The 23,374-nt window shown below is 44.3% G+C and overlaps 2 protein-coding genes across 4 annotated transcripts; both read left to right on the top strand.

Moving 5' to 3' along the window:
• The first annotated feature begins 244 nt into the window (after window positions 1–244).
• On the top strand, window positions 245–5,005 carry LOC138959210 (uncharacterized). The gene is made up of 4 exons (XM_070330609.1): window positions 245–646; window positions 1,178–1,404; window positions 1,695–2,796; window positions 3,236–5,005. Exons 1-4 carry the CDS (start codon window positions 289–291, stop codon window positions 3,427–3,429), a joined length of 1,881 nt encoding a protein of 626 aa, XP_070186710.1. The 5' UTR covers window positions 245–288; the 3' UTR covers window positions 3,430–5,005.
• A 1,846-nt stretch (window positions 5,006–6,851) lies between these two features.
• Window positions 6,852–19,669, top strand: LOC138959236 (uncharacterized). Of its 3 annotated transcripts, none has more exons than XR_011453670.1 (6): window positions 6,852–9,128; window positions 9,707–9,892; window positions 14,209–14,356; window positions 14,827–14,929; window positions 17,369–17,559; window positions 18,280–19,669. XR_011453670.1 is itself a non-coding variant. In XM_070330634.1 (4 exons), the coding sequence occupies exons 2-4, from the start codon at window positions 14,860–14,862 to the stop codon at window positions 18,292–18,294; spliced, it is 276 nt and encodes a 91-aa protein (XP_070186735.1). In that variant the 5' UTR covers window positions 14,214–14,356; window positions 14,827–14,859; the 3' UTR covers window positions 18,295–19,669. The 3 variants fall into 3 exon arrangements, 1 of the variants encoding a protein (XP_070186735.1); XR_011453669.1 differs by having other exon boundaries at window positions 9,707–9,927; XM_070330634.1 differs by lacking the exons at window positions 6,852–9,128; window positions 9,707–9,892 and having other exon boundaries at window positions 14,214–14,356.
• The last annotated feature ends 3,705 nt before the right edge of the window (window positions 19,670–23,374 follow it).

The raw sequence follows: 23,374 nt of genomic DNA, 5'->3' as shown, positions 1-23,374 counted from the left end.
TCTCTCCTGGCTATTACATGTAAGTAGAGCATCATTTCACTTGGGCACATTCTGAAATTCAGCAGCCTGATCTGACTGCTTGCTGTGCAGTTGTGGTGAAGTGATTGTAATACCAGTGTCGATCTGCAAAATTAATTCAGCAAAAAAAGCATACTTTCCACATGAAGCAGGTAAGGTGTTGATGCTTGGTATGTGTTCAAATGAATGGATGCTCGTATGCCATAAAAACCGTGAATTTGTTTGCAGATCTGGGGTGGTGTGCAAGATAGGCGCTGACAAAAGATCATAATGTTGGAGACGTGTCGTCGAGCCCTGACAGCACAGTCACTTCGGGTTCAGCGCGTTGACATCGATGTTCCCTACCTACCGAACAAACACGAAGACTTTGACCAGGACGCTTACACGGAAGACAAGGCGAAATGGTTCCAGCCTAAATGCAGCCTGGGCTACCAGCACCCGTCCGTGGTCCTTGTGGAGAGGATTGTGGACAAGGAAAAGTGTGTTGTGGACAAGGTGAAGAAGCCTAAAACACAGACCGGTGAACGATCCGGAGCGGGTAAGGGTGCTGGGCTCAAAGGCGGATTGCTCTCTGAAGCAGACAAGACAGCCTCACCGGGTGTAATACGCAGACTGGAGCTGAGCACAGGTAAGACCAAACATACTTGATAAGAAAGCTAGGTGTCTAGGCATCGCAGATGACTCCAACGTCAGTCACTCTTCAAGTGTGATTCCGGCATTCAATTTCAAGAAGAAAAAGAAATGCATGCTCGTCTGTAACACTCCAGACTGATACACCCCTGATATAAACTCGGCGGGTGGGGTAAGGGATGGGGAATGGAGTTTGATTTATTTTCTGAGAACGCATTTGTGGTCAATGGTCGGTCACGATCGAATACCCCCAGAACTTAACTTTACAGACAGCAGAAAATAGTTTGTTTCCCCCACTTTATTCCGTTTCAAAAAGCGGGCATTGGACTGAACAAGTTCATCTACTTGAAATCTGACAGCCTCTTTTACTCTATTGTCAATGCCCTAGACTCTACGTGTCAGTCAAGTTCAGCTTCTATACTCGCATAACCGGCTTGAGAGGGTAGCCGCGAGCATCCACATTTTCAAAGCCAAGAAAGCTTTCATGATTTCCTTCATGTCCTTTGTGCACTGACTGCTCTATGTGCAGGGAGTTTTTTTGAGTTCTTGTTCTCAGACCGTTGGGAGGAAGGCTGTCTGTTGCGTGTACTGAAGGGGCAGTTGCTGGATGACGTTCTGTATGCCTTGACGAAGCTGGAGAAGTACCACAACGTCATTAGCTACGTCACCATGGCCTACATCTACAATCAGGACAGGTCTCTTCAGTCCTGCATCAAGGGAAGAGGTGACGGGCAGAGGACCAAAAGCATCAATAATGTAAGATGCTTACTGCTTAGACAAATGATTTTGTTTGAATGAAATGCGGTGCGCGCGCCGGCGTGTGTGTGTGTGTGTGTGTGTGCGTACGTACGCCATGCGTGTGTGTGTCACGTGTGTGTGCGTGCCACGGTGTGTGTGTCACGTGTGTGTGTGATAATGCAGCTTCTAGCTTTGTTTAATTAATTTTTCTTGCAGACATTTTCGTCAACCGAACTCCTTCCTCCCTGGTTTATGGGGCCGCTGCGATTCTATTGCAAAAGCAAAAACAAATTTCTGTTTTTTAACAGGACACAACCAAGATACGAAAGGTCATGCTGGAATTTGACGTCTTCTATCCCCAAGAAGGCCTTGAAATGGACAAAGATACACTGGCCACGGCTGACGAACTTGAGCAACAAACTCTCAGCCCTAGTGGCAGTGAACTTTCGCCTGAGAATGAACAACGTTCACGTCGAGGTTCAAGCAGGCCTTTAAGTGCAAAAGTGGACAAAAGAGACTCTATGTCGGTGAAAAAAGAAAAATATGACGTATCAGCCAGCACAATCCCAGAGGTCGAAGTTCTTGAAACTAGTGGCACAAAGGAGGATGAAGCTGATGACTTGCCCATGAAGGACGTCTCTTCGTGTACTGAGGTTCCCACTGACAAACCAGCAGACACACCATCAAAAGTGTCATCAGAAAGTTCCTCTGCAAAAACATCTACCAGACAACTATCGCTTGAGACAGCGCCAGCCGGCGTGGACTCGGAAGGTACGGGTGTGTCTTGCATGGACGCCGTTGAAACAGTCAACGGAAGAAATACGCATATTTCTGTGACCACTGCGCCTGCCTTTGTCAAAACAAAGCGGCACTTGAAAACGTGTTCCGTTAGCGTTGGCGGCAGACATGAATCTCACCATATACATGGAGAAAAAGGCAGAAATTCACCACTGAATCGCAAAATATCCACGGGAGCGCCGACCATGCTAGGGAATGCTATTCCTGGTGTTGTCAAAACACAAAATGCTGCGGGAATGCGTAGAGTGAGCTTTGGTGGAGCTCGTGTCACAGTCAAGGCAGGAGGAGAGAGTAACATATCTTCGAGGCCACGAAAAAGCTCTTTTTACGTGGGGACTTCTACTGATTTTCCGCCGCCCTACACTCCGCCTGACGTTAACAAAGCTGTCCGAGATGCCAAAACTGATTGGCCTTCTGATGTGAACAGAAAAGCGTATGAAGCTGCAGGGGACACGAGAGATAGTGGCCGTGTAAGCGGTGCGCAGCAGATGGATAACATACAAATGTTATCTGCAAGCCATTCGGAAGACCGGGAGAGTCACCTATCAAAGGACCCGAAGGTGGACGGAGGAGACAATGGAGACACCTCGACGCATCAGCCTGCACAAAATGGTATGGAATGCTCATTGCATAGTTCTTAAATTGTTCGAGTCCCGCCCGTAACAGTCTTCTCTCTCTCTCTCTCTCCGTCTCTCTCTCTCCCACTCACGCTCTCACACACACGAACGCACACACATACACACACGCACAGTCATGTTGATTATCAATTCAAATGTTATGAACAGAAACACGCAAAGTGTTTCGGACCTCTATGAGTCATGGCAAGTGAGGTATTTATCAGTTGAAGCGGAGCAGCACTCTTTTCTTTCAGCCCCCCCCCCCCCCACCCCCATCCCTCTCTCTCTCTCTCAGTCTCTCCGAGTCTCTCTCTCAGTCTTTTTCTCTTTCTCTCTCTCTCCCTTCGCGGATCCGATTGCGGGTAGACACGTATTGAAGTCATCATTCAAATTTGGCTAATCTTCTGATGGAACAAACATTAAACTGTTAACAGGAAAGTCTTCAGACAGAGACCAGCCACCGGTTAAGTGCAACATTCGGGGTTTGCTGCAGCCAAGACTGCCGCACCTGAGTTGCTTGACCTCCTACCATATGGTCCGAGAACCTTTCATGCAGCGACGAGACCGCCAGCAGCTCGTCTTCTCCTCCATTGTCCCACTGACGTCTGCTCCCAAAGCGGATGCGTAAGTTAGAATGTTTGGATAATCCCGGATTATATTGGCACCCATATGACTACTGGCCGTTTAAATCCACGTTTATATATTAGTGCGAAATTATAACTGATGCCATGAAATATTCATGGAGGCCAACAAAGCACAGTGCTGAAGTGACACACTTTTTTAAATTTAGTCAAGTTATGACTAAATGTTTTAACATCGAGGGGGGAATCGAGACGAGGGTCGTGGTGTATGTGTGTCTGTCTGTGCGTGTGTGTGTGTGTGTGTGTGTGTGTGTGTGTGTGTGTGTGTGTGTGTGTGTGTGTGTGTAGAGCGATTCAGACTAAACTACTGGACCGATCTTTATGAAATTTGACATGAGAGTTCCTGGGTATGAAATCCCCGAACGTTTTTTTCATTTTTTTGATAAATGTCTTTGATGACGTCATATCCGGCTTTTCGTGAAAGTTGAGGCGGCACTGTCACGCCCTCATTTTTCAACCAAATTAATTGAAATTTTGGTCAAGCAATCTTCGACGAAGCCCGGACTTCGGTATTGCATTTCAGCTTGGTGGCTTAAAAATTAATTAATGACTTTGGTCATTAAAAATCTGAAAATTGTAAAAAAAAAAATATTTATAAAACGATCCAAATTTACGTTCATCTTATTCTCCATCATTTTCTGATTCCAAAAACATATAAATATGTTATATTCCGATTAAAAACAAGCTCTGAAAATTAAATATATAAAAATTATTATCAAAATTAAATTGTCCAAATCAATTTAAAAACACTTTCATCTTATTCCTTGTCGGTTCCTGATTCCAAAAACATATAGATATGATATGTTTGGATTAAAAACACGCTCAGAAAGTTAAAGGCACAGTAAGCCTCCCGTAAACCATCACAGAGCTCCCCGAGCGTCTAAATACAGTACAAGCATACTTCCATTTGAACGCTCACCGAACGGGAACATCCTGGCTGCTTTCTGTCGAGCGTGAGACATTTTCAAAGAATTTATTTTCGTAGACTTGTTCCGTTAACAACAACGGCGCCTCGTTTTTGCGCTAGACCTAACTTTTAAAATCTAAATAATAAATTGACAGCTTGTTACACAAACATTCTTTAATCATAAAAGAATTCGTTTTTCATCAAGACAAGATCAGAACAATTCGAAGTTGTGAAAGTTTAAAAAAAGAAAAGCCCGGAAGCAGGGTCACGCAAGGGTCGTAGCAGACGACGGCCGGTTTATCAGTGCAAATCGTCGTTCCTCTCAACAGTCAAAAGCTATCGCTAGAGTTCTTGTGAACCACAGCCGTTGTCTCGTGCATAAAAAAACGTGCTATTGTAGATAAGCTCACGTCGAGTCGCATTCAAATGACTAACTATGACGACTGCATTGTGAAAAGGGAAAACTGGATCACACGGGTTCACGATGGCTCAGGGGTAAGATAAACCACGCAAAAATAAATTCTTTGAAAATTGTTCGCTCTTTACGGAGGGCACCTAGGATGTTCTCAATTGGTGAGTGTTTAAATGAAATGGTGTTTGTACTGTGTGTAAAAGCCTGACCGTATCTGTGATGGTTTACGAGAGGCTTACTCTGCCTTTAACACAAAGAGAGGTACAGAAAAGCGTGCTATCCTTCTTAGCGCAACTACTACCCCGCTCTTCTTGTCAATTTCACTGCCTTTGCCATGAGCGGTGGACTGACGATGCTACGAGTATACGGTCTTGCTGAAAAATGGCATTGCGTTCAGTTTCATTCTGTGAGTTCGACAGCTACTTGACTAAATGTTGTATTTTCGCCTTACGCGACTTGTTTTAAGAGTCTGCTCTTGCGAGCGCTGCAGCACATCATCAGAATGTTTTGGCCGTATATGAGTATACTAGATGAATACCCGCTTATTATGAAAAGATGGAAGAAGTGCCCAGGGTTGAATGAGTTCTATTATTACCTTCAAGGTATGGGTGAGGAAGAAGTATCCTCCCCTCTTTGGCAACAAAGCAAGTCCAAGGGTGCCCGGGGATGGTCAGTAGAACTTGATTGTGAACGCACCACTTCCAGCACATCGTCAGACACTCAGATAGTAACAAAGGAAAACTCGGAACTCGAAGGGAACGCAGAACGATCGAACAATGCGAGCACGTCGGGGAAAGACCGGGTGTACTGCCAGCTCCGTACGAAGGAAGGGAGATAAACGCGCAAAATACTGGAGAAGATAAGGAAGTGATACTGGGAATGGATGTACAGAAAAACGAAAATCGGTTCAGCGCTGCGCGCAAAGAGCACGTGTTGAAAATTTTCATCGACCAGATTGTGTTTTGGGTCTACCTGAATATGCCCACCAAATTTGAAGCAGATCCATCGAGAACTTTGGCCGTGCATCGCGAAGTGACCGACAGACAGACAGACAGACAGACAGACACAGACAAGCCGTATATAGATATAGATAGCTCAACGTCAAGCATTTAAAAAGAAGCTTCACTACTGCATACAATCGGGAGGGCACTTGTGCAAATACGTACGTCTGAGAACACAAAATAAAACTGAATTCTGGCGAAACCTCTTTGCTAAACTTGATTTGCTTTTTTCCCCACAGTGTTTGAACCAGTCTTTTTGACTCGCCTGAGCTATCAGGAGGAAGTGAAGTAAACATTCTCTTTACCATTATTGTATGAAGCTAGACTCGAACAGCAATTTTTTCAATGGATTGATACACAATGCAATCCTCTTCATAAGAACACTCAATGAAGATACAAATCTGAGAAAGTCAGGTCTCAAATAGATGGGAGTCTTTAAAGGTACTGAACTTGTCAAATCCAGGTGCACGGAGCCCCTGGGGCTTTTAGTCATACCTCAGGCTGCTATCCGTTAGAAGAAGTACCAAGTTTCATTGACTTGCACCCAAAGAGTCAAGAACTGCGATTTTTTTACGAATTAATTTCGTACTCGGACCCGGCTGGTCTTGGCCTATTTTTGGATCTAAATTTAGATCAGGTAGATCACCACATCATGCACAAAAAGACGCGTCACTAGCAAACTATGGCAGACGTCACCATGAGTTTGTGTAAAACAAAATGGAGGCCGGAATCACTCAGTTGAATCGAACTCCGACCAAACACCACGTAATAACTAGGTTAATTTATGCACTCGCGTGAACAAGAAACTGTCGAGCTTCACAGATGTCGTCGTTGGGTAGTTTTGGGTTTGTTTTACTACCATAGGAGGATTTTTGAACTGTAAATGCACTCAGCTGCAACAAAAACGCAAAACGAAGGCTGCGAGCTGCACTGTGCCTTTAATTGGGGGTAAAGTTACGGAGATTATGAACAGAACATCTGAGAAAACGGTCTTGAAAAGAGAGGGAGTCTTATATCGGGGGGTGGGGGGTTTACGGGAGGAAATCCTCTTATATTGCCATTAGGGGGGGGTGTTAAAAGCAGGGTTTCGCTGTAATGAGACTTGATGATGGCGAGTCGTACGAGCATTTGCTTTGTTGTTTCTCTTCTTTTCTTTCTTGTTGCGTTGACAGGACTGGCCCAGCATGGAACGATTTGTGGACAGACGATCTCCACCTAGGCCCCAGAGAGGAGGATGGTGATGTGGAACTGGTCGCCTGTGAACCCATCTTGGAGCAGTACCAAGTGTTTACAGAAGAGGACTGCGTTTCACAAAAGTCCCCCTTTTCCAAACAACGAAAGGATATCATTGCACTGATCAAAAAGGAAGAGGCCCGTATGGAAAAAAAGACGCCCGTGAAGAAAGGTCCTAGCAAGAAAAAGAAGGAGCAAGATGATGATGATTCCAGCAACGTTGAGGTTGACGATCTAAAGTGCGTATCTTGGATAGATCCAGCCAGGGAAGAACAGCAGAGGGCGGACATAAATCTCATGAAATCTGAGCTTGTTGCCACAGAGACACGCCATGGGATAAAGCAAGTGGGGATACAAACCAGACTGAAGAGGAAACTAAACTCACGGAAGCTAATGAAGAAACAACAATCTAAGCAACCTATGCAAGAGCCAGAGTTAGGTGTAGAATCGAATATGGTTGCTTCTGATCCAAAGGCCGTTGTCGTTTCTGACGGCAGCTCCAAGGTGACGGCGACAGGAAGGAAACCAATGCCTGTGAATCCTTACTTTCGGTCAGCTGAAGCTTCCTTAGCTTCCTTAAATATTACAAAAAGATGGAAGAAATGCCCAGGGTTGGATGAGTTCTATTATTACCTTCAAGGTATGGGTGAGGAAGAGGTATCCTCCCTTCTTTGGCAACAAAGAAAGTCCAAGGGTGCCCGGGGATGGTCAGTAGAACTTGATTGTGAAGACACCACTTCCAGCACCTCGTCAGACACTCAGATAGTAACAAAGGAAAACTCGGAACTCGAAGGGAACGCAGAACGTTCGAACAATGCGAGCACGACGGGGAAAGACCAAGCAGCAAACAAAGTTGAAATCAAAGAAACCCGCATGACCACCCCAACCTGTCGTCCGCCTTCTTGCCCCAGGCAGGACAAAACAATGTCTGAAATGCGACCAAGGTCAGGCCTTGCTATCACACCCTCAGGTACACATCTGCTGAATGAGAAGCAAGAACAACTTGTCCGTGAGTATGGCTGGCAGATCAGTAAACTGGATCCTTGGCACATTTCCGTTCGCTTTGCAACATCCAACATAGGTCTGCAAAATGACCTGCTATGGCGACGGGAGAGGATGTACAAGCTTCTCAGAGAAAGGAAGCTGATCATAAAGTTGAATCAGGAACGCGTGTTATCTTTTACGCACAAGGTAGAGAAGAAAGGGACTTCCAGCAAGCCTCGTCTAGGTATGCAAGAGCAACTGAGGGATAACGTTCCAAAGCTGGCCTCGATGAGATCAAAACCAAAGGACACAGAGACATTTTCGTCTTCCAATTCCAGAATGGCAAAGACCGTGACAACAGAATTGAGACCCAGAAAAAGTTCACTGAAGAAAGCTGTAGTTGATGACGATGGTAGAGTTACATCTACAAAAGGCGAAGGCAACAATGCAGGAGAGAACAATCAATCAGACATATCTGGTCTTGATAATGCCCAAAACACTCAAAGAGGCAACACAGCAAGCAGTGTGGCGTCAAGAAAGATGGAAGGGAGTCCTCCCTCTTCAACATGCCCGTCTAAGATGAATAACAAAGATGGGAAAGTGTTTCATAACACACCAGAGAGGGAACCAAATGGTCTTTCACAAGGTTTAGGATCTCGTAAACAAATGAGCATTCCTTGCAATGACATAGCGCCTTTCGTTAATGACTCCATGATACCCAACGACATTGGAGAAAAGGACCTGGCGCGACTGATGCTGCTGAACAAAAACTTTGACTTACAGAAGCTGAAAAGCACCTACAGTGTTGAACATTATTTTGCCAACCGTGAAGATGCTGTTAAGAAGTACAAAGAACTTATGAAACGTTACCAACACCCAAAGACGAAGAAACCCCCGAAAGCCACCACAAAGAGTCCGAAACAGAAGACAGATAAGTTGCCAGCAAATGAGCCTGACTTTACTGAAACAGTGAAGGAAGAAGAAGAAGAAGAAGAAGCCCCTTCTCCAATGATTATCGGGAAGATGAAACATTTCGAGTTTCTTCAACACAAGGACCATATACCCAATGCCATGAATCGGCTTGCGAGGCCCCACAAGATTAACCTCACCAGGGATGAGCTGTTGGATTATTTGCTCTTGGCTATGCAGGTGAGTGTGTCAAGTTCTGTATGCCCCTATCAATGTGGTTAAACATGGGATACAGCTGGAGAGAGAGGCCGGGAGGGAGTGGAGAGAGTTTGCTGTCCTCAACCTTGGGTCGCTTCGGATGGTGACTTCCATTATAGCAGCACTCCCTGGCCTGTGTTCAGTGCATGGAGGGGGTGTTCAGGAGGGAAAGAGAGTTTTTTGTCCTCCATCTAGGGTCGCTTCGGGTGGCGACTTCTTAGGAGCACTCCCTGGCCTGTGCTGCTTGGGGGGTGTTCAGGAGAGACAATGACAATTCTTTATTTTACGAGGGTAACAGAATAAGCAGAGAGAGAGGGGGGGGGGGGAGAGAAAGATCGTAATTACCACCTCTCTATTTCAAGTCAGATGCTGATAATTCTACTCCCATCCAACTCTCACGAGTTTACAACACACAGTCGTACGTCTGGACGCTAGCACACTTTCACACACACACACACACACACACACACACACACACACACACACACACACACACACACACATACAGAGCAAACAAACAAAACTCCTCATAATCACCGGCTTGAATCACTTTTTTACAGATGTTCGTGGTGAGGAAGGAGAGAGCAACAACCGCTGACCCTTTTCGCAGTCAGCTGAGCATCACTTTCACCAGATGGCCATCAGAAGATGAACGATTGGATGCACCAGTGCTTCCGATGGGTAAAAAAACCCAGTTGGTGACCGCAGCTTGTCAGGCGCTGCTGACAGAGACAGGCTGACGGCAGGTCTGAAGCAATCATCAAGCGGCTTGGTTTATTGGGTGATATATTTGTATCATTAATGGAAAAACGCAGGGTGGGGGTTGTTGTTAACCCGTGATTTGTAAAAATGTACAACAATTGTTTTACAAATCACGTAAATGCGCCCGATATTTTTTTGTCATCTCCACACTCAAGGGATCTTCTTTTTACATTTAGTCAAGTTTTGATTTTTTTTTTAATCACGGGGCGCGCCCAGCGATTTGTGAAATGTTTTACAAATCACATAAATGCGCCCGATATTTTTTTGTCATCTCCAAACTCAAGGGATCTTTTTTTTTCATTACTTTTTTGTCCCATCGCTGAGAAATTCGGGTCGCTTCCTCCCAGTGGAAAGCTAGCTGCAACAGTCACACTACCCCAAAGTCAAGGGATCTATTAGATTTTGTTAAAAAAAAAATTCATTACTTTATTGTCCCATCGCTGGGAAATTCGGGTCGTTTCCTCCCAGTGGAAAGCTAGCAGCAACAGAGTCGCGCTACCCCAAAGTCAAGGGATCAATTAGATTTTTTTCAAATTTTTTTTCTCATTACTTTATTGTCCCATCGCTGGGAAATCCGGGTCGTTTCCTCCCAGTGGAAAGCTAGCAGCTTCTTCTTCTTCTTCTTGGTGTTCGCAGAGGTTACACGATCAGTCCAGCACTGGTGATAAATGTTGTCGTTTTCTTCAACTCCTGTCGACTGCCGTATAGTTTGGTCTGCAAGGGAGTTGGTGACGGCCACACTTCTTTTCGTTCCTCATCTAGTATGGGACATCGCTGTAAGATGTGTTCCGCTGTTTGGTCTTCTTGACCGCAGGCACAGGTTGGTGATGGCGCCAGCTTGAACTTTCGGTTCATGTGAGCATTGAGCCTGTTGTGGCCAGTACGCAGCCTGATGAGGTTGACTTGCCTGTCGAGCTGTGTCATTCTGATCTTCTCCTGAGGTAACATGTGGAACACTGGTGCAGATCTGGATGCCTGGTTTCTCTGTTGCCTTGGGGGTTTCCTCTTCTTCTTGAGTCAGAGGTAGAGTGTTCTGTGGGAGGACTTCCCTGTACTGTAGAGAAAGTCTCTTGCTCTCGTGTACAAAACTGCTCCGTTTGAGCCGGTTCTTGGTGAGGTTGCTCAGTCTCTGCTTCATGCGGTGGTCGGGTAGGCACTTGAGCTTCTCGGCCTGTACCATAATCTTGGCTTCTCTTCTCTGACAGAGGGGTTGGATGGTGGTAAGCTTCTCCATTTCCTTGATGGGCGTGGATTTCATTGCACCAGTGATGAGTCGGAAGGCCTGGTTGTGCACACGGTCGAGGGTCTGCAGGTTTGTCTTGGCTGAGGTTGACCACGCTGTGGAGCCGTACTCGAGGTGGGGTCTGATTGTTCCCTGGTATACTGTCTTCAGTATCTTCTCGTTCGCTCCCCAGGTGGTACCTGCCAGCTTCCTGTGTATGGCTAGCTTGCGCCGGGCCTTCGTCTCTGCCTGTGCAATGTGTGGTTTCCAGGTCTGCCGTCTATCAAAGGTGACACCAAGGTACGTTGCTTCTTCATCCTCTCTCAGAGGAGTTCCACCAAGCCTAATGGTTCCGGTTTTCTGCTTTGGCGACAGTGTGAATAGGGTGGTGGAGGATTTCTCCTTGTTGATGGAGACGCACCAATCTTCTGCCCATGCGTTCAGCCTATCTGCCGCTTGCTGCATTCTGTAGGTGGCAGTACTTGCGTGCTCCTCCTTGCACCAGATCACAAGGTCGTCTGCGTAGAGAGCAGCTTTGATCCCCTTGGGCATCTCAGACACCAGATCGTCGATGAAGAGAAGGAAGAGTGTGGGGGAGAGGACTCCGCCCTGAGGGACGCCATGACGAAGGAGGAACTTCTTGCTTTTGGTCTGGTCGACGTTAACTCTTGCCCTGCGGTTATAGAGGTAGGAGCGAATCCACTGGTACATGTTGCTGGACACGCCTTTCCTCAGCAGTTTTACAAGGAGTCCTGTCAAAGGCCTTCTGAAGATCTATCCAGGTGACGAAGACCAGCTTCTGTTCCTGAAAGGCATCTTCAACTTCTTGCGCCAGGTAAGTGACCTGATCTTCAGTGCTGCGGAACTGTCGGAATCCAGCTTGTTCAGGGGCGAGGAGGTTCCTGGATTCCAGGTACCACCTGAGGCGCTCGTTCACAATTCTCTCCAGGGTCTTCACAACACAGCTGGTGAGGCTGATTGGGCGATAGCTGGTGGCCTTCTTTGGATCCTTCCCTTTTTTTAAGATGGGGATCATGATCGCTTCTCGCCAGAGTTGTGGTAGCGATCCTTCTTGCCAGCTGCTGTTGAAGACCTCGAGTAGCTTGTTCTCTGCTGCACTACCAAGGTGGGTTAGCATCTCGTTGGTGATGCCGTCTGGGCCAGGGGACTTCTTCGCCTTTAACTTTTACAGAGCTGAGTGCAGCTCGTGGAGTGTGAGTGGTTGACTCATGGCGTCCACTGTCGACTGTCTGGCAGGTCTCTCTCTTTTCTCTCTTCTTGCTTCTCTCTGTTTCTCGGGGCTAACATGGAGGTTGCTCTCAGCTGCATAGCTTTCAGCAAATTGGTTGGCAGCATGCTTTCCAGTTAGCACCTCCGTCGCGATATAACCTTGAATGGTTGAAAACGACGTTAAACACCAAATAAAGAAGGAAAGAAAGAAAGTTAGCACCTTTCCGTTCTCTTCTGATGTGATCTTTCCTCTGCTGGTGTTCTCATCCATCATTCAACTGCTTGGTAAGCCTCAAGAGCTTTCTGCCATCCTTCTCAAGGTTCAGAGAGCTTGTTTTCTCTTGCCAGCTTCTCCGTCTTGCCTGTAGCTTCTTCTTGAGAAATTTGGCTTTGGCTTCCTGGAGGCGGATGTTGTTGTTTTGTGACGGGTTGACTTCTGCTTCCCTTCTGGCGTCTGCCAGATCATCATCCACTCCCTGCAATTCATTGCTCAAGTAGGGCTTATAGTCTCTCCTGGCACCCCTGGGAATGGACTCACGCGCTGCTCTGAGGATACTCATGTTGAAGTCCTTCGCCACCATGCTGATGTCTCGACCCTCGACTCTAATGTCTTTGGTGAGTTCGCTGGTGCGGTGTCTAAAGAGGAACCAGTTCGTTCTTTTGTAGTTCCACCGTGGGAAGGAAGCTTCAGTGCAGGACTCCATGCCCAGGGTAAAAAAGACTGGCCGATGGTCACTTCCACCTAGCTGTTCTCCGACCTCTCTGCTGGTTAGCTGGTGCATGTCTTCAGTGCAGAAGGCTAGGTCAGGAGTTGATGTAGTGTGCCATCTTCTGGAGTAGAATGTAGGGCAGTCAAAGGGACTGTTCAAAAGGATGAGACCTTTGTCGTCCTGCCAGTTCTCCACCTCTTCTCCTCTCCGATCCAAGTGGTCATATCCCCAACTCTGTGAATGACTGTTGAAGTCACCCACCACGATTAAATTGGAGACCTTTGCGGGGATCGTGTCAAGGGCGAGGTGTCTATTGTTGGGGCAGTAGAAGTTGACAAGATGGAATTCTGCTGTCGTCGTCTGGATTCGAATCACCTGATATTCGGAGTCCTCCATGTGCGTTTCTATCAAACAGGCATTGATGTTGTTCCTGATGAGGGTCAGGATTCCTCCTTTGCTTCGGTCTGTTCTGTCGGACCTAAGGCACTGGTAGCCTCTCACTTTGAAGGACTTTTGGGGTGTCAGGTGCGTCTCCTGAATACAGCAGATGTTGATGTTCTTCTCATGCAGGATATGCTCCAACTCTGTCTTCTTGTTCAGGATACTTTCTGCGTTCCAGTGCATGACCTGAAAAGGTCGCTGCTGACTGGGTTTCTTCCTGGTTGTGGTGGTGCCAGTCACTCTCCTCCCGCGTCCCCTGGTGTGACAAGACGGACGGGAGGGACCTCCAGTAGTTGGGGCTGGGTCCCTTTGAGGCATGGGACCCGACGCTGCTCCATCCTGGGGGGTCCTCAATGGGCGAGCGCCATTTCCATCTGTGCTGGTTAATGGTGTCATTTGCGTAAGCGCGTGTACCCGTGGTTTATTAGAATGCGCCGTGCTGCCCGAGTCCTCCGTCTTCAGCATTCGGGGTTTTCTGTCGGGGTTACCTCACCCTTAGCTCATGGCCCGTACGTCCTACCCTCAGAGCACAGGGGGGAGGATTTGCCGGGATCCCACCCGGAGCTAGGCTTTTAATGCGCCATTAATCGCATTAGATGAGTCCCGTCAATGGACGATGGAGCATTTCAAAGGGGGTAGCGTGTTCTCTGTTGTGTCAACACATTTCTAATTCTTCCACTTGTTTACTGGTTTGCAGGAATTGTTTGCAGAATTTGGCCAGTTGACAAAAGCAGCAGTTCACTATGACAAATCAGGGCGATCTCTTGGCACTGCTGAAGTTATTTACGCAAGAAGAACAGATGCAGTCAAGGCAATGAAACAGTACAACAATGTTCCTTTAGATGGTATGTAGCAACAGTCTGCTGTGTTGCCCATGTAAATATTTTCTGTTGATGCTGCAGCAAAACTTACAATTTTTACAGTATACTTCATTTTGGGATTTGATTCAGTGTAAAACTTGCAATTTTTACAGTATACTTCATTTTGGGATTTGATTCAGTGTAAATCTGCATGGGTGGGATTCTAATGTCTGTGGTGACGTTTTCTTGTTGTTAATTATTCAAATCCTTCAGCGTCTGGGGCCCCTTTAAAATTCTTCAGGGTTCATGACATTTTTCAGTCCCACCCATGAATCTGTGTGTTTGCTTTAAAGCTTGTTAAAAGAACCAAACCCTTATGTTATGGGGATGTTTTCGTTGCTCACATCAAAAGGAGTGTTGAAACTGGTTTGAGATGTTATTGTCAGACCAACTATATGCTTCCCCTTGTCCAACAGGATAGGATGGTTTTGTTACTTGTGACTTCTTTGTTTCAGGACGTGCAATGAGCATACAGCTGGTTGGAGCAGATGGCGTTCAGAGCAGACTGCCAAGTGGTGGTGGTGGTGGAGGAGGAGGTGGTGGCGGCGGCGGAAGAGGGTAAGTTAACTGATTTCTGGATCAATGACAAGAGTTGCGTGGGTTAAACAAACCATGGGGTATGGCCCGATTCGAGTGTCTGATTAAGGTATGTTCCAGAGACTGGAAACTGTAAGATCAGTAATTTTTCTGTTTTATATTTGCATAGCTTTTTATGTATTTAAAATAATCAGTTCTGCTGTTTTTATAGTTCTCTGAATGGCTTGTGCACTGTTTGAGGAATTTTAGTTTCCTTGGTATTTTTGTTGTGTGGAGCCATTGCATGGTTTTTGTTCCCCTTGCCTCATATTTTGTTAAAGGCTTTTAGGTCTCAGCTATACTGTAAGCTTGCTTTTGGTTGTAGTATGATTTTTTTGCCAGAAGAATGCAGCAGTCCAAACTTGTGAGTCTCCTTTTGTTACATTCAGTCAAGTTTTTGACTAAATTTTTAACTTAGTTATTTGTTTTCATTTCTGTTTTTGATTTTTGACTCACATGCGAAGCAAAAGTGAGTCTATGTACTCACCCGATTCGTCCGTCCGTCCGTCCGTCCCGGCGTCCGTCCGTCCGTCCGGAAAACTTTAACGTTGGATATTTCTTGGACACTATTCAGTCTATCAGTACCAAATTTGGCAAGATGGTGTATGATGACAAGGCCCAAAAAAACATACATAGCATCTTGACCTTGCTTCAAGGTCAAGGTTGCAGGGGCCATAAATGTTGTCTAAAAAACCGCTATTTTTCACATTTTTCCCATTTTCTGTGAAGTTTTTGAGATTGAATACCTCACCTATATATGATATATAGGGCAAAGTAAGCCCCATCTTTTGATACCAGTTTGGTTTACCTTGCTTCAAGGTCAAGGTCACAGGAGCTCTTCAAAGTTGGATTGTATACATATTTTGAAGTGACCTTGACCCTGAACTATGGAAGATAACTGTTTCAAACTTAAAAATTATGTGGGGCACATGTTATGCTTTCATCATGAGACACATTTGGTCACATATGATCAAGGTCAAGGTCACTTTGACCCTTATGAAATGTGACCAAAATAAGGTAGTGAACCACTAAAAGTGACCATATCTCATGGTAGAAAGAGCCAATAAGCACCATTATTCCCCCCTCTGCTTCTTTACCTCTGTAAACTTGTAGGGGTAGTTATTTTTCGATAATGACCCAGCAACCAAACAAATAACGACCCAGCAACAGCCTGAATCCTCGATAGTGCAATGGGTTGAGAAGTTGTTCTGCTTCGGAACTACTTTTTGCGACTGAAAAGTTCCGAACGCTCTAATGTACGAAGTATACATCTCTGGAGCAAACAATACAAACATACCGCATTTAAATTAACAACTACAGGCCTGAACACATGAATCTCCATATAAAATCCATGAGTTCGGTTGTTTTCTGAATCTAGATCTGCCGTGCTCAAACGTTCATCACAAGCAATTTCCCGCAAGGCAAGTAACTCATACTAGCGACAAGAGTAGTTCCCCTTCTTTTCACTCAGTTTCTTCGACAACAGACTGCAATCCGACGGTCAGTTTTCAACAATATTTCATTTAATAAACAGATCACACGCAACCAAATGCACACATCTCATCTATTTAAACAACATAAAGCGGTTTCATACATTATTTTCCCCAGAAAACTGAACTTCATACAGTTTTTAACGTTGGAACACGGGTGCAAAAGTTCGTCTGCTAGTCCCATTTGACGAAAGAACATTATCCTAAGCGATACCAAAACATATACAGAACACACAATATCTGCCTTTTGCCGCCACAGAATATCAGCATATCTGTGTACTTGATTTTAATCCAAAATAGGAAAACTGACAAAAAGTGTTAACAGAATGGAATGATTTGCACGGAACTATACAACCGCGCATTAATCAATCGCCTGCGCAGGTTGACTGGTTGAGTGAATAGGATTCGATCAAACTTTCGCAAAAAAACTCCTCTTTTCTTTGAATAACTGAAGAAAGGAGGAATAAAGAGGTTACACACCTCGTCTCAGTGATTATAAAAAATAATGGTCTCAGTTCGCGGTCATGAAAAAGCTCGCTAAAGCTCGCATTTTTCATGATCCGCTAACTTCGACCATTATTTTTAATAATCACTGAGACTCGGCATGTTACCTCTACTTGTACTTCCTATGTCTTGAATTAACAGCTTTGTGTTGCATGACCTTGGATGACCTTGACCTTGGGTCAAGGTCACATGTATTTTGGTAGGAAAAATGTGTAAAGCAGTTCTTAGTGTATGATATCATTGCTAGGTTTAGCTGAAGGTCAAGGTCATGTAAAGGTCAAGGTCAAGCATGTGAGTCGTATGGGCTTTGCCCTTCTTGTTTCTGTTTGTGAAAACATTTTCATTCCATTAAGCAGCTTTTGACTGGGGTTTGGTTTCAGACTGAAGAAAGCCATTACACCTTGTTCATTATAATGAATTCTTTCAGGTACAGTCAGCAAGGTGGAGAACGCGGCCGTAGTTCCGGTGGCGGCGGTGGTGGTTTTTCAAGGGGTCGTGGCGGTTCTAGAGGAGGAGGCAGGGGCCGGGGTCGTGGCAGCTAGGGGTGGTCGAGCAGAGAGCAAGGCTACACCCACGTTAGAAGAACTGAACGCACAGCTGGATGCTTACAACAGCAAGGTAATTTTACTCAACTTCATTTGAAACTCCCCTGTCATGTGACCTGCAGGTAACAGGTGTCAACCCTTCATGGCACAGACCTTACCATAAAAACAGTATGGCACACCATCTCATGTCTGGCCTTACTTTTGTATGAAATAAGAACATGGCTGCACAAGTATCCATAAAGAAATCAATGCATCAAACAATTCCCATGCTGCACATAGCAGATCCAAGCTAGTAATTTTTGGTAAGTGTCTCAGTGGAGGGATGGTTTAATCCCACGTTCGAGTCTGTAAAGATCTTAGATGGTAAGCCAAACGGTTTACACAAGAAAGACTGTCAGTTTTTGCACTGGTTTAAGTTATGAACAAATGATACCGTTGATTTTCCATTTGTTCCTATTCACCTCACCAGAGCACCCTCTTTTCTGACAATCTGCACCTTTTTACACATCTTAGGCCAGGGTTGTAAAGTACAGTAGAAATTATGTCTTACGACTTCTGAAATGTTGACAGTCAGTCGCAAAACGAAGGGGTCAGAAAGTATAATTAAATATGGTTGGAAAAAAATCCAGTGTGGCCATTACAGACTGTTTGACTGATAAACGCTTGGCAGGTTGACAAAGATTCTCATCAAACGAAAACATATTCAATGTCATTGCCCTCATCAGATACAGCTTACTTTGCCTCTCGGTTTGGTCAATTAGATTTGCTGAAAGCCTGTCTTTTTATGATTCAGATGGATGTCGACTAAAAGGAGGATGAGCCAACCGTATTGCCCTTCAACAATGCAGGAGAGCCCTTGAACCCACTGAACTACACAGTCATCTAATGATCTGACTCTTCGCTTCACTACAGCATTCTGGGCAGTGGTTTTTTTTGGACTGTAATGGTGTTATGTACCGTGTATCATCTCTGGATCACCCCACATTTTTTCTGTAAATAGACCAAAGGTAGTTTTAAAATACACCTCATTTTATCATTCATTTTTTAGCTGGTGAACAATGTGTGAATATTTGTTTGGTTACATTGGCCACAATTAACAACACTTTTTTTAATCTCTTATTTCAAATGAAGAAAAGACTCCAGTTTGTGGCAGCAACTCAAAAATGCTCTCCATGATATCCGCAGTGTTTGATGAGAGAACATTTTAAAAACATTTTGTACTTATCCTGCCATCTCATGTTTGTCTTTTACCCCCCGCGGGTTAGGGGGAGTCCCATATTGGTTGGGACGAGAAAGAATTTACCCGATGCTCCCCAGCATGTCGTAAGAGGCGACTAACGGATTCTGTTTCTCCTTTTACCCTTGTTAAGTGTTTCTTGTATACAATTTTTGTAAAGATTTTAGTCAAGCAGTATGTAAGAAAGGTTAAGTCCTTTGTACTGGAAACTTGCTTTCTCCCAGTAAGGTAATATATTGTACTTCGTTGCAAGCCCCTGGAGCAAATTTTTGATTAGTGCTTTTGTGAACAAGAAACAATTGACAAGTGGCTCTATCCCATCTCCCCCCTTCCCCCGTCGCGATATAACCTTCGTGGTTGAAAACGACGTTAAACACCAAATAAAGAAAGAATGTTTGTTTTTTTGATTGTTCTGTGTTTGAAAATGAGTTGCTGAACCATGCTGCAGTTTCCAATGGGCATAGTTTTTTTTAGTTAATTTTTAGTCAAGTTAGGTTCAGTCTTAGTTGGACTGTGTTGGACTCATTTATTTACTCTTGTTAATTTGATATGAATGTTTAGGTGTGAATGAGCTGATGTGCACCGTTTAGTACAAAGTGAACAAAACATGTTCAGTATGACAGGCAGTGCAATTTTTTTTTTAGTGAATTGAAAGGACAGTTGGGTTGAGATTTTTGTGGTAGCAGATGAAGTACAGAAAAGTTGTGTGTTTTTGGTTTGTGTGGATGATACTGATTGCATCATGTTAAAGCTGTTCTCAAAACAAGCCATTTTATGAAGATTTTTGAACAGAATTTTGGGATTCAACGTTTTTAAAAACAGTCGCCTTGGAAGTGATTGTGATTCATCAAAGCAAAGGAAATTGTGTGTTGGAAAATGTCCATTGTTGTTCAAGTTAATTAAATTGTATGTATGTCGAGAAGAGTATTAAAGTGTCTGGCCAGCACCAATTGCCTTGAGTTACATTGATGGCAGGTATCGTACATACTGCTGTGGTGAATGGTGTATGGTCTCAAATAGGGGTGGTGGGTTTAAAAAGTGCTGAATTTGTTCCCGGGATATTGTCATTCTTCACTCCTCTTTCTTCCTTGTATTCAAAAATGTGCATCCTGTTCATTCAGTTCCAACTTCACTTCATACAATTCATGCAGGAAGAGCTTGCAGACGATTTACTGCTTTGGTTATGGTTTTTCAGCCACGAACAGGAACAGACAAATGCCAATGAAGATGCCACCTGTAGCATTCTTCTTCACAGTTGAACTGAAAATCACCTATGATAAGCACACTAGAAACCTGATTCAACCAGAAAATCTGCACTTAAAGTATTAACATCTTCGAACACAAAATCAGCATTGTAATAATGTGTTGTGCGACTAGTCGCGATCATCCTCTTTGGCCCTGACTGCACGTGAACTCAGAACAACATGCACTTTGCAACCTCTTGCTTCGGTAGCACTACTGCTTCTTAAAAATCTGACTCGCACCATCAGCAGAAAAGAATGTTTTGGAAATTTATCTGGTTGTCCTAGGAATGCCACATCCTTGTTGATTGTTATGAACATGCGCACACACACCTCCCTATCGGCACCGTGACAAGTATGTATTTTTATTACGCTAACGTCTAAGAAAATATCGCAGAAGGACTGCAAACACAATAACAATAACAATAACAATAACAGCACTTTATTGTCCATTAAAATATTACATAAAAATGGAAATTTTTCTTCGGCACACCCTGTCTGCCTGTAAACGATTATAACAACAATTGTATAGGACGACACACATAAAACATAAAACATAAAAGGGATACAATCAAATATGATATTGCACTATGTAAATTTACCCTCTCATATCACAGGAGTTGGGTTTCACAGCCGAGTAATCACATTACAAATATTTCCCACACACCTTCACATGTACACATTGTTTGTTTTTTCCCAGCCGACCAGCCTCTACGTGATGCGAGAAGAATTTAAAATGGTGACTGCAGAAGGCAGGAATGACTTTTTAAACTGGTTTTTGCGTGCCAAAGGGACCTTATAACGTTTACCTGAAGGGAGAATTTCGAAACAGGGGTTGAGAGGATGGATCGGATCACGGACAATTTTGAGAGCTTTCCGCTTAATGGCAGCTTCGTAGAGACTGGTCAGCTGTCGTTGGGGTTGCCCAACAAGCTTGCTAGCCGTCGCAACAATGCGGTGGAGTTTAGCTTTGTTTTTAACATTTGTGGTACCATACCATGTCACAATGTTAAAAGTCAGTATGCTTTCAATCAAACTGCGATACACAAGTTCCATAACACTTTGATTGACATTAAAATATTTAAGCTTCCTGAGAAGAAAAAGTCGCTGCTGAGCTTTCTTATAAACAGCATGAACATGATCACTAAAAGTCAGCTTATTGTCAATTGAAACCCCAAGATATTTGAAGGTTTCCACAAGTTCAACTTCCTTGTCGCTTATTCTCACTTTTTGGGGACCACAATTATCACTCTTTCCTCCAAAAATCATTTCTTTTGTTTTGCCTACATTCAACTGCAAGAAACTGGACTTGAACCATTCATTCAGAAGATCAACTTGGGTAAAATACTTTGACAAAGTTTCGTCGTCCTTCAGACGCCCAACGAGGGCCATGTCGTCTGCATATTTAATGAGGGCTAGAACTGGATCATTTAAAAGCATGTTGTTTGTGTAAATGGAAAAAAGGACAGGAGAGAGAACACAGCCTTGTGGGGCCCCGGTGTTTAAAACAACTTCGTCTGAAAGCACAGAATGACCAAACAAACGGTTGCTGAGGCTGACACGTTGTGGCCGATCGCATAGGAACTCCCTGATCCAGAAAATCAAATTATTGTTCACATCTAACTGGACTAACCTCTGGATAAGTATATGGGGCTGAATCGTATTAAAGGCTGATTCGTTAGAGCGCATGCTTGAGACTGGACAGTGTTTGCATGATATGGGCGGGCACCTCACGAAACGTACCTGGCTGGCTTGGGTAATGTCCTTAGGCCAAAAAAAAATAGGTGTGGTTACGGTAACATAGCCAAAACAAATAGGGTAGGAAGGTAGGCAATCACTTTTTTTTTTTAAACTTTTTTTTCTAATGTGTACAAATTAAACCTACTTGACAGGAAAATAAGTGTGCGACTCGGGCAATTTCGCTTTCATTGCGTTTTCTGCACTCGTTTTTTTTTTTTTGACAAATGTAATAAAAAGTTATAGGGTCGGCCCCTAAAAATAGGGTAGGTCGGGTTACCGTAACCACACCTATTTTTTTTTAGGCTTTATGTAAGCGATCATGTATACCACCGCCTCAAGTCGGAAGGTTTGTAAATAATAGTATATGTTGCACAAACCAGCTCATAATTTTAAAATCACGTTTTACTTTATCCCCGAGTACGCTAGTACTAGGGCTCAGCAGACTTTAATTGTCTGTCTGTCTGTCTGTCTGTCTTTCTCCACTTAACAGCTTATTGCTGGGAAACTACTGGGCGCAGTTCGTTCAAAAGTTGATACACTAACTTGATAATAGGTCCGATTGATCGTATTAAAACTTCATAATGTTACCTGGGACCTAAATGCGAAATAAACCACAAAAACGACTTGGCCGTAGGAGGAGTTCACACCGGCGGGGCAACACGCAGCCATTGACCTGATAGAACAGCCGAACGCGTCACACAAAAATACGTCATGACAAAGTTACACGCAAAGCGAAAGAGACTTTGACGTCATTTACTTTTGTTCGGAATTTTCCGTCTGTTCCTAGCTTGTCAGTGACGTGAAAGCTTACCCAAAACGTCTTTGTTCTCTATTCTCATTGCAGCTGTGAAATAATCAGTCTTGTGTCTCGGTCGTGTAGGTACAGAGTGTGCTTCTGCAATCATTGTGTTCGTGTTGATGACGGCTTCATAAGACAAAATGATAAGCGAATCTATCGCGAGGAAGACGTTTATGTACAAATCACCGAACCCAACCCATTTTTTGGGGTGCGTATCGCTGCATTTTTCTGAAGAATAAACTGCATGTGGTTAATTTCATCCGTTTAATGCTTGTCGAAACATATCTGATCACAGATGAGGTCGCAGTTTGTAGGTTGAATCTATGAATCGGCCAGAGATAGATCTGCATTTCTGGTCAGAAACCAACATTCACACCACAGACATTCCAAACATTTATATTTATTGAGCGAGCCAGTCTGAAGAGTACTCGGGTCCAGCGCGAGCGTTTTTTAGTTATGTTTTATTGTACAACATTGCGGCGCTATTTCGTGCGTAGTGCTAAAATATGTGGCTTGCCAAGACTGACACAAAATATAGTTCTACAACTTCAAGGCTTGCGCTGATTATTCTGTCCATGGTGAATTTTCCATGCTTTGTTTCCACATCCCATAACAAATTCTCCTTACTTTGGTCATGCCATATGTTACACCTCCGAGTCATCCACGGTTTCGCGTGGTATTTTGTCTCGACGGGGTGAATGAATATAATGACGTCACTCTCGGCAGAGCCTCGAGTGATGTCATATCATTGACTTGCTACAGATCTCTGGGTGGTGATACATCATTCGGGTACTTTTTCAGCAATCAGTGACGCGATAGCCAATGACGCACTTCAATTGCGTCACAAAGCAATGTAAATTATTAAGAACTG

This window comes from Littorina saxatilis, linkage group LG2 (assembly GCF_037325665.1).
Source record: "Littorina saxatilis isolate snail1 linkage group LG2, US_GU_Lsax_2.0, whole genome shotgun sequence".
Taxonomy (NCBI): Eukaryota; Metazoa; Mollusca; class Gastropoda; order Littorinimorpha; family Littorinidae; genus Littorina; species Littorina saxatilis.
Note: the sequence above shows the minus strand (reverse complement) of the source record. Positions and strands in the feature narration are given on the sequence as shown.